General features: G+C 35.1%; 1 protein-coding gene across 1 annotated transcript; it reads right to left on the bottom strand.

Annotated features, from left to right (window-relative positions):
- Positions 1-294: 294 nt before the first annotated feature.
- LOC132174188 (ankyrin repeat-containing protein BDA1-like) lies at positions 295-11,723 on the bottom strand. Its single transcript, XM_059585880.1, has 2 exons — positions 11,571-11,723; positions 295-765 (listed from the first exon to the last, which is right to left on the bottom strand). The coding sequence occupies exons 1-2, from the start codon at positions 11,721-11,723 to the stop codon at positions 295-297; spliced, it is 624 nt and encodes a 207-aa protein (XP_059441863.1).
- Between the last annotated feature and the right edge of the window lie 1,699 nt (positions 11,724-13,422).

Here is a 13,422-nt window from a genome sequence, read left to right as displayed (position 1 = left end):
TAGCATGTTCCTGAAATTGAATCCTTAATATATCATTCCTTCGAGCAACAAAATAGACCCCTAAAACACCGACTCAATATTTCTTAATGGAAACCATGAGTGGAGAGAATTTGCCTGGGGTTGATTTTGAGATACTGCAATGTGCAACAAAGTGTTGCCTTCCTCGTCCTTCGAATTCAGCAGGTTCCCTACCCCCGACAATAAGACATATTTGTCTTGTTTGTTACGTGAGGCAAACTTATCATTAAACCTGGTCTTCTCATACCATTTCATAAGGATGTTAAAAGCATCTACCTAGTTGTTTTCCAGAGCAATATGAAAAGCAGTATCTCTTCGAATTGTAACATCTTTAATAGACTTGGGGCAAACATATAAAAATTTAACTAAAAGATGAAGGTTTCCAGTTTGAACAACATAATGCAAAGGAGTCACACCCTCTTTTCCTTGGACATGATCAAGGTTTTCGTCAACATCAAGTAGCTGGCGCACCACTTCGGTTTGGTTATTTTGCAAAGCAAGGTGCAAAGGGGTAAAGCCATCTTCATTACGCTTCTTTGAAAATGACGGCTTTAACCTCATAATCTCCAAGGCAAATCGAGTGTGCCCCGCAGATGCAACTATGTGTAAAGGAGTCTCAACAAACGATAACTCGTCGATCCTATCCAAAACTTTTACATCCCTCCGTATCAATCCGTACAGGGCATCGATGTTTCCTTGCTCAGCAGCATCCCTCAAACTCTGATCCATTCTAGGAGAGGCGATGGTCTGTCCGGACAGTTAAAAGTAAGAAAATGGCTTTAAATGAGAAGATTAGCCGTCCCTCTATTTATAGGATTGGATTAGCACATGTCACTGGAGCAACGAGTTTAACGTTGTTTGGGGACAATGAGGTGTAAAGGACTTTGTGCGTCTGAACGTCTATTCTGTGAACCAGCTGGGCTTTGTCTAGTGCATCAAACTAATTTAACTATGTCAATGTCCCATTTAAAACAAAATGTTAATGTCCTTATGAAAAACAAAAATACACTTCATAAAATTAAAAAAAAAAAATCTTCAAATTATTTTTATAAAAACTAAAAATGAAAAAGAAAAAAAAATTATAACGATATGCTTTTAAAAATAAAATAAAATATTTATTTTTTATTACAAATATATAGTAATTTATTTTTTAAAAAAGAAAAGAAAAGAAAAGAAAATCCAATTTATGAGGGTATTTTTTATAAAAAAAATAATTTTAAAAAAATAATATAGAAAAAATAAAAATAAACATAAAACGAAAAAAGAAAAAAGAAAAACCAATTTATAAGGATTGTTTTTAATTTTTTTTAATTATTATTTTTAAACATATTAACAAAAAAAAAATAATAATCAATTTCTAATAAATTTTTTACTTTTTTAAAAAATAATATTTTATTTTTGTTTATTTTTTAATTTTGTGTTTTATTTTTTTCTAATTTATAAAGATATTTATGTCTTATTGAAATTGTTTTAGGGTTATTTTTGTCTTTTTGTTAGCCTTAGAGAGAAGCCCAACAAAACCTTTTTTTTTTTTTTGTGTCGTAATTTAGGTGAAAAAAAAGAAATTCATAAAAACCATTAATCCTACATCCCTCACTAATTTGCTGAAAAAAAAAAAAAAAGTGAATGCATTGAAATATTAATAGTGAGGACCGTTCACTCACTAAATGAATAAAAAAATGATTAAAATTGTTTTCTCTCTTCTCCCATTTCTTTCACCAAGAGAAAAAAAAATAGGGAAAAATATAAAATAGCCCCTCAAACTACCAGCCATTTGAAATTTAGCCTTCCAATGTTCAAAATGTGATAAAGTAGTCCCCCAAACTACCAACATTTTGCAATTTGGCCACTCCGTTAGCCAGCACCGTTAAAATAGATGAAAAAGTTAAAATGACGTCGTTTTGTTGAGATAAAGTTACTTAAATGCCATTTTTAGAAGAAAAAATAAAATTAAAAAAAAAGGCAACTATACGTCGTCGTTCTGCTTTCAAGCAACAAGCCCCCTTCAACAAAAAAGTTGTCGTGTTGATTTGTTTCTCAAGCAAAGAAGGGAAGAACCCATTTCGGCAAATAACCCCTTTGTCCAGTAAAGAACCAAGAATCTCAGCAGCTATTGGATCTTCTTCGTCGGTAACTTCAAAGATTCACGTGCTTCTTGTTCCTTTCAAGATTTCACTTTGATTTCAGCAGGCCAACTCCTTCAAAATTCAACAGATTTCAGCAAATGAAAGAGCACCTTCCATCCGATTTCAGTTTTTAATGCTGTTTTCAGTTCGTCACTTCACTTCGCCTCATTTGCTGAAATCAAAGTGGAATCTTGAAAAGAACAAGAAGCACGTGAATCTTTGAAGTTACTGACGAAGAAGATCCAATAGCTACTGGGATTCTTGGTTCTTTGCTGGATAGGGGGTTATTTGCCGGAATGGGTTCTTTGCTTGAGAAACAAATCAACACAACAACTTTTTTGTTGAAGGGGACTTGTTGCTTGAAAGCAAAACGACGACGTATAGTTGGGTTTTTTTTTTTATTTTTTTAATTTTTTTTTCTTCTAAAAAGAGCATTTCAGTAACTTTATCTCAACAAAACGACGTCATTTTAACTTTTCCATCCATTTTAACGGCGTTGCCTAACGGAGTGGCCAAATTGCAAAATGTTAGTAGTTTGGGGGGCTATTTTATCACATTTTGAACATTAGGGGGTTAAATTACAAATGACTGGTAGTTTGTGGGGCCATTTTATATTTTTCCCAAAAAAATATATATATTGAATTGAAAATAAACCTAGGCTGAGATGAATGATAATTGGAGAGAAAATTGTCTTATTTATAGTGAAAGCATGTGTCCTTTTTTTGAAAAATATGACCCTTAGGCCAAAAAAAACAAAAAAAAAAAAAAAGACTGTGAAGATAAGACAAATATTTGAAAATATGACCGTTAAGATAAGATAAGAAATTTAAAAATATGACTATTAGGAAATACAAATGTCTAAAAATATTACCGTTAGGATAAGAAAAAAAATTAAAAAATATGACTGTTAGGGAAATACAAATTTTTAAAAATCCGACCATTAGAATAAGATAAATATTCAAAAATATGACTGTTATAAAAATACAAACATTCAAAAATATAAGTGTTAAATAAATAATAAAGAAATCTTTGGAAAATAATATTTAAATTGAATAATTGAAATGAGAGGAGTGCTGCACATCCCAAATTTTCTTTCGCAAAAATTGATTCCTAAATGATGTATTAGCATCTCATGATATTTATTATTTTGGGAAGTGTATTACCAACTCATAGAATAGTGACACATCATTTGGGAATTAACTTTTGGGAATAAAATTTAGGATGTGTAGCATTTCTCTTGAAATGATGAGACTACTGAGAGTGTTTTAAAAAAGTTGGTAGTTAAATGTGATTTTTAACTATTTTGGTGAGATAAATTTAATAACGCTGCTCTTAGGGGGGACATTGACACAATGAGTAGTTTAAAAGAAAATTGACAATGAAAGGATAGGTTGAGGGAGGTATCAGGTATGTGTATTTTTTTTTTTTTTTCTTTTATATATTCTCTTCAACATATATAGCATTCTTTATTTTATTTTTGACACATGCAGCAGTAAAGACACTAGTTCAAGAAAAGAAAAAAAAATTATTATTTCCGAAACTAATTTATACAAATGGAATCTTTTTAAGAAAAACTCCCCCAATCCCATTAATCCATGCAGATACGCCTAATTGCCTATAGGAATCCTGATATAGTCTTGTTATTAAGCCAATATTTCATAAATTCAACACACACCCAAATCCATTGGATTAATTGGACGAATTAAACAATCATTAGTATTTGGGGAAAGTTCACGTATCTCCTCAAAAAAAAAAAAAAAAAAAAAAAAAAAAAACTCCTCATCTAGTACATTTTAAGACACTAAAATCAAAACACATGATAACTATCTTATAAACATTAAAGAATCAACCAATCCACTGGATGCAGAGAAATACTCCGGAGAGAGAGATTAGTAGCGGAGGCATGGGCAGCGGCAGTAGCGTGAGTAGAGGGAGGTGGGGGCGGTGACCCATATGGGGTGGTGCACGGCCACCCCAGGGCCTAGGGGTGGCTACGCGTCACCCTAGAAAGGCCGGGGTGGCTCGCCGGCCACCCTGGGTGGTCCTCTAAATTTATTTAAAAAATAAAAATAAAAAAAGAAAGTAATAGAACCTAATATAATCAGGTGTGGTTGTGTTTTCTTTCTTATTGTGTTACAAGCTGATGTATCAGCTTCTGAATGGTGGGCATAAAACAAGGGTTTTTATGCCACAACCGTATTGAAATTATACTCCTCCGAATAGTCCCAAAGAGATAGCCAATCGGCTAGGACCACGCCTAATGAAGCAGATGTTACTAGTTGGAATCCCCTCCCCCCTTTTGTGCATATATAACACTGTAGATGGTTGGCACTTGCAATAGAGGAGGAGAATAGTCCACCTCTAAGACCCCCAGGAAGGAGGACAAATATTGTAAAGACAGTTACACAAAAGGATATAAAGTTAAAAACTGAGAAGACAAGGGAAAGATAGGCACCCATGATTGCTACACCCGCATAGTGTGGGATTGGACTGTATTCACTACTATCACTAGTCGGTGGCAATGCTATTGGAATTATTGCGAGTGTCATTTGTGATTTTTGTTCTCTAACGAAGAGACCAGAGAGAATATGTATATTTTCTTGTCAATTTGGAATGGAGATTTCAAGTAATCTGCAAGAGATTCAATTCTCGGAAGATGCAAAATACTAAAATATCTGCCACTGTGTAGCATGTCCTTGATCTATTGGTTGTGCTTGTCTAGTGTATGCGCTTGGAACATGTCGAACACTGTAAAACCCCCTGAATTCTTGGCACTTATATCAACTTTACAGTGAAAGAACAACCTAAAATTCTGAAAAACTCTAAACAGATAAATATCTCAATTTTATGCGGAATTAACGGATATTTATCAAAGCAAACAATTACCAAAATATGAACAATCACACACAAAGATTTTGGTGACGAAAAGGAAACCTTTTAGAAAACGTTCTAAAAGTAAAACCTCTCCGGGGCAGCCAAACCCAGAAAATCACTATCAAAAGATTATCCAGAAATTACAAACACTAGGAACACTTACAACCCTTTGCAAGACCTTGACTCTGTAAGATCGACAAGCTTCCAACTTGTCTCCTCGCTCACAATCTTCTTCAACGTGATTCTCGTTTATCGGACCCTTCCGATAGACTTCAATTAAGCACACAATCAATACTAACAAAAATCCTCTAAGAGGAATCAATTTGGCTCACAACAAAATAATCACTCAAGCACAGCCTCACACGAACTCTCTGGGGGTGAAAATGCGTACCTCTCGCTTCTATAATGATGTATATATACCCCCGACAAAACCCTAGACCTAACCCACTTAAAATCACGTTTTTGGGCCTAAAACGTACGGGGTGTGCGGACATGTTAATGGGCTGTCCGGACACGGCTTTGAGGAGCAAAATTTTAGTTTCTGGAATTGAGGTCCGGACACGGGGAACTGCGGTCCGGACCTAGCCTGTCCAGTCTTGATCAACAGCTCCGATCGATGGGCGTTTGTGGTCTGATTGAGCTGAAATTTTGCAGGGACGTTCATAACACATGAATCTACATTATGAACGGTCGAGATTGGATTATAAGCATTCTATATCAGTGTTTGAGTCCGTGAACAGTAGCCTCTGCATTTTGGAACTGAATTAAGCCAACACAAGAACTAACAAACTCCCCCTTTGGCAATTCAGTGACAAAACCAAAATGCCGAGCCAATCCCATCATCTCCCCATATTTACTCCCCTTTTTGTCACAGAATGACAAAAGTTCTTCATATTTCCTGAAACACTTCACAAAATATATCAAGGCATATGTGGAACAGGAATACAAAAATAAAACTCATGATCACAAAAGAATGACGTAGAATGCAAGATCATGAACACACATCACCAAAAACTCCCCCTCAACATATGACTCAATAATAAACAAGAAGCTAAAAAATGCAAAACATGTTTTTCCCCCTCAAAAGTCAAATGAACACAAATGATAACACATCAATGACTCATGTATTGCACAATGAATATCCCAAACATGCTTCAAATATGCAAAACATACATGAGACTAGAAATGGCTAGAAACTCATATTGCTTAACCCAAGCCAAGAAAATGTTCCATTCAACCCATGCTTGTGTGATGTGTGGGTAAGCCATTCAAAAAGAAAAATTTTCAACTTACAAAATGAGGAGAAAGTTTCACCACCATGAGGTTTTGACAAGTATATCAAATCAAAAGTCAAACCTTATCATACTAGGGCCTAGCCACTCTCATCCTATACATTTCTCTTTGTAAAACATTTTGCATAAGTTTGACACAGTGAAATAAATTCCTTTTGGAATATGATCTTTTGATTTTATTTGTTTCACTATTTTGTTTATTTTTCTCTTTAAGAAAGTGTCCTTAAACTTTTGGTGCTTACCACAAAAGAGAAAGCAGGAATTTTTAAGCCCTAGGTTCAACTAGCATATGGTCAATTTGAAAAATATTACTAGTCAAAAACCTCATATGGTTACCTAACAAACCTCACAAATAAAGTGAAACAAAACCTCAATTTAAGCTTAAATGTGCACAAGAGATAAGGCATAGGCAAAATGTACCACATAAGCTCAGGTTTTAGGTAACCACAAAAACAAGTCCATTGACACAAATTTTCATCTCATGCATATTAAGAACATTCCAAGACGCAAGGAATTAAATTCATAAAAAGCAACATGAGAAATTAATGGACTATCTAGGTGTATAAGACAAAAGAAAGAAAAGAAAACAATCAAAGTAACATATTTTTGTCTTTTTAAAATTTTTCACAAAAGAAATGCACACAAACAAAAACAAATGCAAAACAAACAAAAATGCAATGCATAAAGAAAAAAAAAAACAACATGCTCTAGGATATGCAAAGATATGCAAGAGAATCAATCCTAGGCATGTGGGTGACTCACCTAAGATAAGGTGAGATCATCACCACTCCCCCCCAACGGGTGAATGGTATCATCATTCCTAACCCAAACTTGAGAAATCTTAGGTCTAGACTTATGACTTTGCTCAAACTTATCTAGCCTAGATAGCACTTCTTTCATCATTACGACCAAACCCTCATTTTCTTTCCTAGAATAGGAATTTTCATTGATATGCACATGAGGTTTCAAATTAAAACATTGAGGTCGAATGTGACCCACTTTGCCACAATGATGACATGTAGGGATAAACCTTTGAGAAGGTAATTTCCTAAGAGGATGCATGACTCTAGGTGTAGGGTAAGATGCATGTGGCTCAATGTAGATTTTCTTACCTTTCTTACCTTGAGGAGTCGGAGCAACTACTTGCTTTTCTTCACTTGAAGATTCTTCTACTTTCACTGGTTTAACAAAAACAGTCTTTGAAGTAGAAACACGGTTAGAAGACAAAGAAGCAGTTTTATCAAATCCTAAGCCAGATCTGTCACTAGAATGCTTTTGAATATACAACATTTTATCAAGCTTTTCATTAGAGAATTTACTCAAGTGATTTCTAGATGTAATCAGATCATTTTGAAGGGATTTATTTTTAGCAATTAACACATGATTTTCAGATTTGAGAGTATTGCAAACAACATGTGAATCACTCAAAGATTTCAACAAATTATCTCTTTCAAGCTCAAGATTCTTAAAATCCTTAACAATTTTCAAGTTAGTATTTCTAAGCATAGAAAACTTTTCCATTAAATTGTTAAATGAGTTTTGAAGATCATTAACCTTATTTGATTCATTATCAGGGGCAGACTGAACATCTGATTGATTAGAATTATCAGAATCATAGGATGCAACAAAAGCCATATAATTAGGAGTTTCTTCCTCATCAGTGTCACTCAATGTAATATTGAAGGCTTTTTGACCTTTTGGCTTATTACTCTTGAGGTTAGCACAATCCTTTTGCACATGACCATAGCCAGAACACTCATAACATTTTGGACCACGTGGGTCTCTTTCATTTCTACCCTGAGTACTCTCTTTTTGTTTTCCAAATTTTTTGGAAATTCTATGTTCATTCCTAAAATACCTTCTAGCTATCAATGCAAGTTCCTCATCATCTGGTGAATCCTCATCAGATAACTCATCAGAGTTCTTCCTAAGAGTTCTAAGGACAATATCCTTATTTTTCCTAGGTTGAGGCAAGGAAAACTCATAAGTCTGAAGGGCACCAACTAACTCTTCTATCCTCATGGTTTCCAGATTAGTGCATGACTCAATGGCTGTTATCTTCATTCTGAATCTTTCAGGGAGTGATCTCATGATCTTTCTAATAATCTTAGTGTCAGAAACTTTCTTTCCTAGATTTATCATGGAATTTCTAATTTCACTAAGTTTACCAAAAAATTCATTGAATGTCTCATCCTCTAACATTTTAATATCCTCAAATTGAGAAACTAACATTTGAAGTTTTGAAGCTTTAACAAGATTAGTTCCTTCATACGTAGTTTCTAGGATCTCCCATGCATCCTTGGCACTATCACAATTTGAAATTCTGGAGAACTCAGTTTGTGAAATTGCCAAGCATAGAGCATTCATAGCTTTGTCATTCACCATACGAGTTTGTTTTTCAACATTAGACCATTCAGCTGTCGGCTTATTTGGAGTTTTAAATCCAGATTCAATGACATGCCAAATGTCTATAGATTTTAAGAAAAATCTCATACGGGACTTCCAATAGCCATAATTTGATCCATCAAAATTAGGCATAGTGTTAAGGGTTTGAGACATCTTAAACAAGAAACAAAGATCACACTCAGGAATTTAATCCTTCACAGAGTGAACCCGCTCTGATACCAATTGAAAAACGCTATGCCGACTCCAAAAACTTGTTTATCACAATTTATGCGGAATTAATATTATGAAGCAATAAACAATTCAATCACCCAAAATATATAAAGCAATCACCAAAATATGAACAATCACACACAAAGATTTTGGTTACGAAGAGGAAACCTTTGAGAAACCGATCTAAAAGTAAAACCTCTCCGGGGCAGTCAAACCCAGGAAATCACTATCAAAAGATTATCCAGAGATTACAGACACTAGAAACACTTACAACCCTTTGCAAGACCTTGGCTCTGTAAGATCGACAAGCCTACAACTCGTCTCCTTGCTCACAATCTTCTTCAACGTGATTCTCTTTTACCGGACCCTTCCGATAGACTTCTCAACCGTAGATTTATCAAAGGAATAACTAAAACTCTAAGATATTTAATTTAACGCTCACCACATATGATCTCTCTTAGCACAGCCTCCGACGAACACTCTGGGGGTGAAAATTCGTACTTCTCTCTTCTATAATGATGTATATATACCCCCGACAAAACCCTAGACCTAACCCACTTAAAATCACGTTTTTGGGCCTAAAACGTATGGGGTGTGCGGACATGTTAATGGGCTGTCCGGACACGGCTTTGCGGAGCAAAATTTTAGTTTCTGGAATTGCGGTCCGGACACGTGGAATTGCGGTCCGGACCCCGCCTGTCCAGTCTTGATCAACAGTTCCGATCGATGGGCGTTTGTGGTCTGATTGAGTTGAAATTTTGCAGGGACGTTCATAACACATGAATCTACATTATGAACGGTCGAGATTGGATTCTAAGCATTCTATATCAGTGTTTGAGTCTGTGAACAGTAGCCTCTGCATTTTGAAACTGAATTAAGCCAACACAAGAACTAACAAATTCAATAACAATCGCACAATCTGCATGGAAACTAGTATAGAAACTAGAAAGGGTGGTATTTGTTGTTAGAGTATATTTGAATGGCTTTAAAGTTAGAGATTTGATGAAGATTAGATTAGCCTAATTTAGGGATTTTATTATGATTTGATCACCCTAAATTAGAGGATTTGATTAAGATTACATTTATATATAAGCTCTATAAATAGAGTATTTTGTATTGTAAACAATTCATTCAATAAGAATCTAATGTAGCAATTTGGACTTTATCTGTGGATGTAGGTCGTTAACCTAACCACGTAAAATCTTTGTGTCTTATTTTATGATTCCGCAATTTATTATTTAATTATGAATTTTTTTATGGTATTATAACCTACCACAGGACAAATGGGTCCCACACTACTTACCCCATGATAAGGACCAGAAAAAATAATGGCTTGCACGTGAGGGAGGGTGTTGATGAATAATCCTACATTGCCTGTGGCCAATATCTTGAGAATGTTTATAAGGAATAGACAACCCTCTCTTATTAAACCAGTTTTATGAGATGAGTTAGGCCTACGAATTTCTAACATGGGCCTAACTCATCGTATCAGAGCCACTTTCTATGGCCTTCAATAAACGTCTTTTTTAGCGTTTTCCCTTTGACGAATTTCAGTCTCATCGCCCTACATCAAGCGCTGCCAAAATTTCTGCCCATAGTCTTAAAATCATGCCAGCCGATAGATCCGGAGCCGCTCAGTGTGTAGCTGCCAAGTGATTTTCCGCTTAAAATCTCTTCTAAACCTTCATCGCGGCCTCATCTGTGAAAATTTATCCCAGATCCATCAATGCGAGGCACAGATCTACAGATTTGTGGAAGATTTGCCGCCATGCACGACGCCACCAAGTACAGATCCAAAGAGATCTGAAGTGTCCAAGCTTCCACACGCTCACACGTGCCCAAAAGGTTCTATTCGTCAGTAAACGCGCCTCCACATTCGTCCCAAGGGTTACTTCGTCAACTCTTTCAGCACATGCAGTTTTTTCAGCGAATTCAACTCTTTCTTTCCCTTTCTTTTACCCAAACTCAAGCTTACACCTTGAGTTTGAGGGGATGTGAAGAATATTATATTAGGGTTATTTATTTCCTTATGTATCCCAGGTATACTAGGTTTACTTTTCTTTAGTCTATTAGGTTACTTGCTTATCACTCATAACCTTTCTATAAATAGATGTCTCTGTAGTCCTTCATATTAAATTAATATCAATACAATGTAGTCCATTGTATGCTTCTGCTCTGCCTATTATTCTTCCGCTCTTCTATATCTCTTCATTATTCTTCATGGCATTAGAGCATTTTGGCTAATGCCAGTGTCCGATCCAACAGTCCTGTAATTTTTTTATTTCTTTTTCTTTTTTCCGATTTCTTGTTCTTGATGGTCAATACCTTTGCAATACCTTTGCAGATCTTTTACCATAGATCTTAGCACAGGTATATGACCGGATTAAAAAAAAAAAAAAAAAAAATCAACACTGCTTCAGGCAACTTTTGCCGCCTTCGGTGACCAATTTCACTAGACTTCACCGGCAATCCAACAGCAAATCACCGCCTCCCGTCACGGACATCGTCGGGTTCCGCCACTGACAACCCGGTTTGATCTCTCTTTCGCAGTCATCGCCTCAGATCCAGTGCCCAGCATCAACTTCCATCGCCAGCGACAGTCCACCATTCAGAAAGCGCTGCGCCGTTCGTCACCGATATTTGCCGCACCCAGCCACAGATCCTCTAACTCCAGTCTCCGATCCAACCTTCCAAGCCCAACGGGCTCGGTTTCACTGGTCTCCAACTGTTCGCGTCTCACCATCACGCCATCAACCACCGATCTACCACCATGACGACCAGAAAGCCACTGCGTCATCCCTGCTGTCATCAATCCACCACATCCGGCAGTCCCACACCATCACCGGCACCAGCAATGCTTGATGTCAATCTGGAGAAGAAATTGAAGAAGATGAATGGTGTTTGATAACGGGTTTAATTTATCCTTATTTGAGTTTGTGGATTTTCTTATTCTAGTTTAAGGATATGTTATCCTAGTTTAGATTTTTAAACCTAGATGTGTTTGGTTACGGGATTAAGGTAATTTTTATCCCATCTTAATGCAATCTGCGAATAGGATATAATTAATGCAATCTGCGAATAGGATATAATTAAAATTAAAAAAAAATAAAAAAGTGAAACTGAGAAAAAAAAAATGAAATGAAAAGAATCTCGGTTGAAAAAAAAATAAATAAATAAAAAGATGCCAAGTTGCCCATCAAAATTCAAAAGAAGCCAAGCTGACCATCAAAAAAATAAAAAAAATAAAAAAAAATTCAAAAGAGGTCAAGTTGCCCATCTATATATTGGCTCATAGTTGGCTTATTTTTTCTCGGCTTTGTGGTATTGTTTAAACCCAGGTCATTTCAGCTCATAGTTGGTTATGTGGTATTGTTTAAAACTCAGGCCCACTTTAACCCAAAGTTGGCTCTCATTTCAGCCCAAAGTTGGCTTTCTTTTTTGGCCAATAGATGACCATCTTTTGTATTGTTTTGCTATCTCAAAAAAAAATAAAAAAAAAAAGTTAAACTCAAGGTTTCAGGATCTTCCACCTTGAGTTTGAGGGAGAATGTTAGAGTATATTTGAATGACCCTAAAGTTCAGGATTTGATAAAGATTAGATTACCATAATTTAAAGATTTGATTATGATTTAATCACCATAAATTAGAGGATTTGATTAAGATTACATTTATATATGAGCTCTATAAATAAAGCATTTTGTATTGTAAACAATTCATTCAATTAGAGCCTAATGTAGCTCTTTGAGCTTTATTTATGGATGTCAGTCGTTGACCGAACCACGTAAAATATTTGTGTCTTATTTTATGATTTTGTACTTTATTATTTAATTATGAATTTCTTCGGTATTCTGCTGGCTTGGGAAATAAAGTCTTAAAAAAGATTGGCCACAACAAAATATAACTAAACCTTTTGGGCTTGGATGGGTCCGGGCCACCTCAAGTAATTCTAAATTTTTTTTTTTTTTTTACTCTAAAAATGAGGTGGCTTTTAAAATTATTATTTGATCAAAATTTAATAATAATTAATCATAAGCCCAATAATAATTTTAAGAGTCACATCATTCTTTAAGCATTACTCGGCAACCTCCCCCACCTTAGCCACGTTTGTGGAATTTGTGACAAAAACCATTTAAATAAACCAGTAACTTGCTGAGTTGCTGGTTTTTAAAGAGATGGGCAAAAAAATGTTGAAAAAATATAAATGTCCAAAGAGAGATGGGCCCGTCGTGAAACCCTCAATATTTTTTCACAAAGTCCACAGTTGGCACCTTGCAAAATATATATATATATATATATATATATATATATATATTCACTTACCTCCTCTAAACTACTATATAATGTATTTCATAAGCTTTCAATTGTGACAATATTTTTCTTCACAATTATTAAAAATTGTCAATATTTTCCCTAATACCAAAAATACCCTTAATAAAATTAAATAAAAAATAAAAAAAAGGGAGTGGAAAAATAGTTTTTAATAAGAAAATAATTAA

This window comes from Corylus avellana, chromosome ca3 (genome assembly GCF_901000735.1).
Source record: "Corylus avellana chromosome ca3, CavTom2PMs-1.0".
NCBI lineage: Eukaryota > Viridiplantae > Streptophyta > Magnoliopsida > Fagales > Betulaceae > Corylus > Corylus avellana.
This window is presented reverse-complemented; position numbering and strand designations above follow the sequence as displayed.

What these genes read in the sequence shown, in the direction of transcription:
- LOC132174188 (XM_059585880.1), bottom strand. Translation starts at nt 11,723, where the DNA reads ATGACGCAGTGGCTTTCTGGTCGTCATGGTGGTAGATCGGTGGTTGAT. An exon ending in AGGATCTGTGGCTGGGTGCG is followed by an intron (nt 766 to 11,570) that starts GCAAATATCGGT and finishes CTGTCCGGACAG; the next exon opens with ACCATCGCCTCTCCTAGAAT.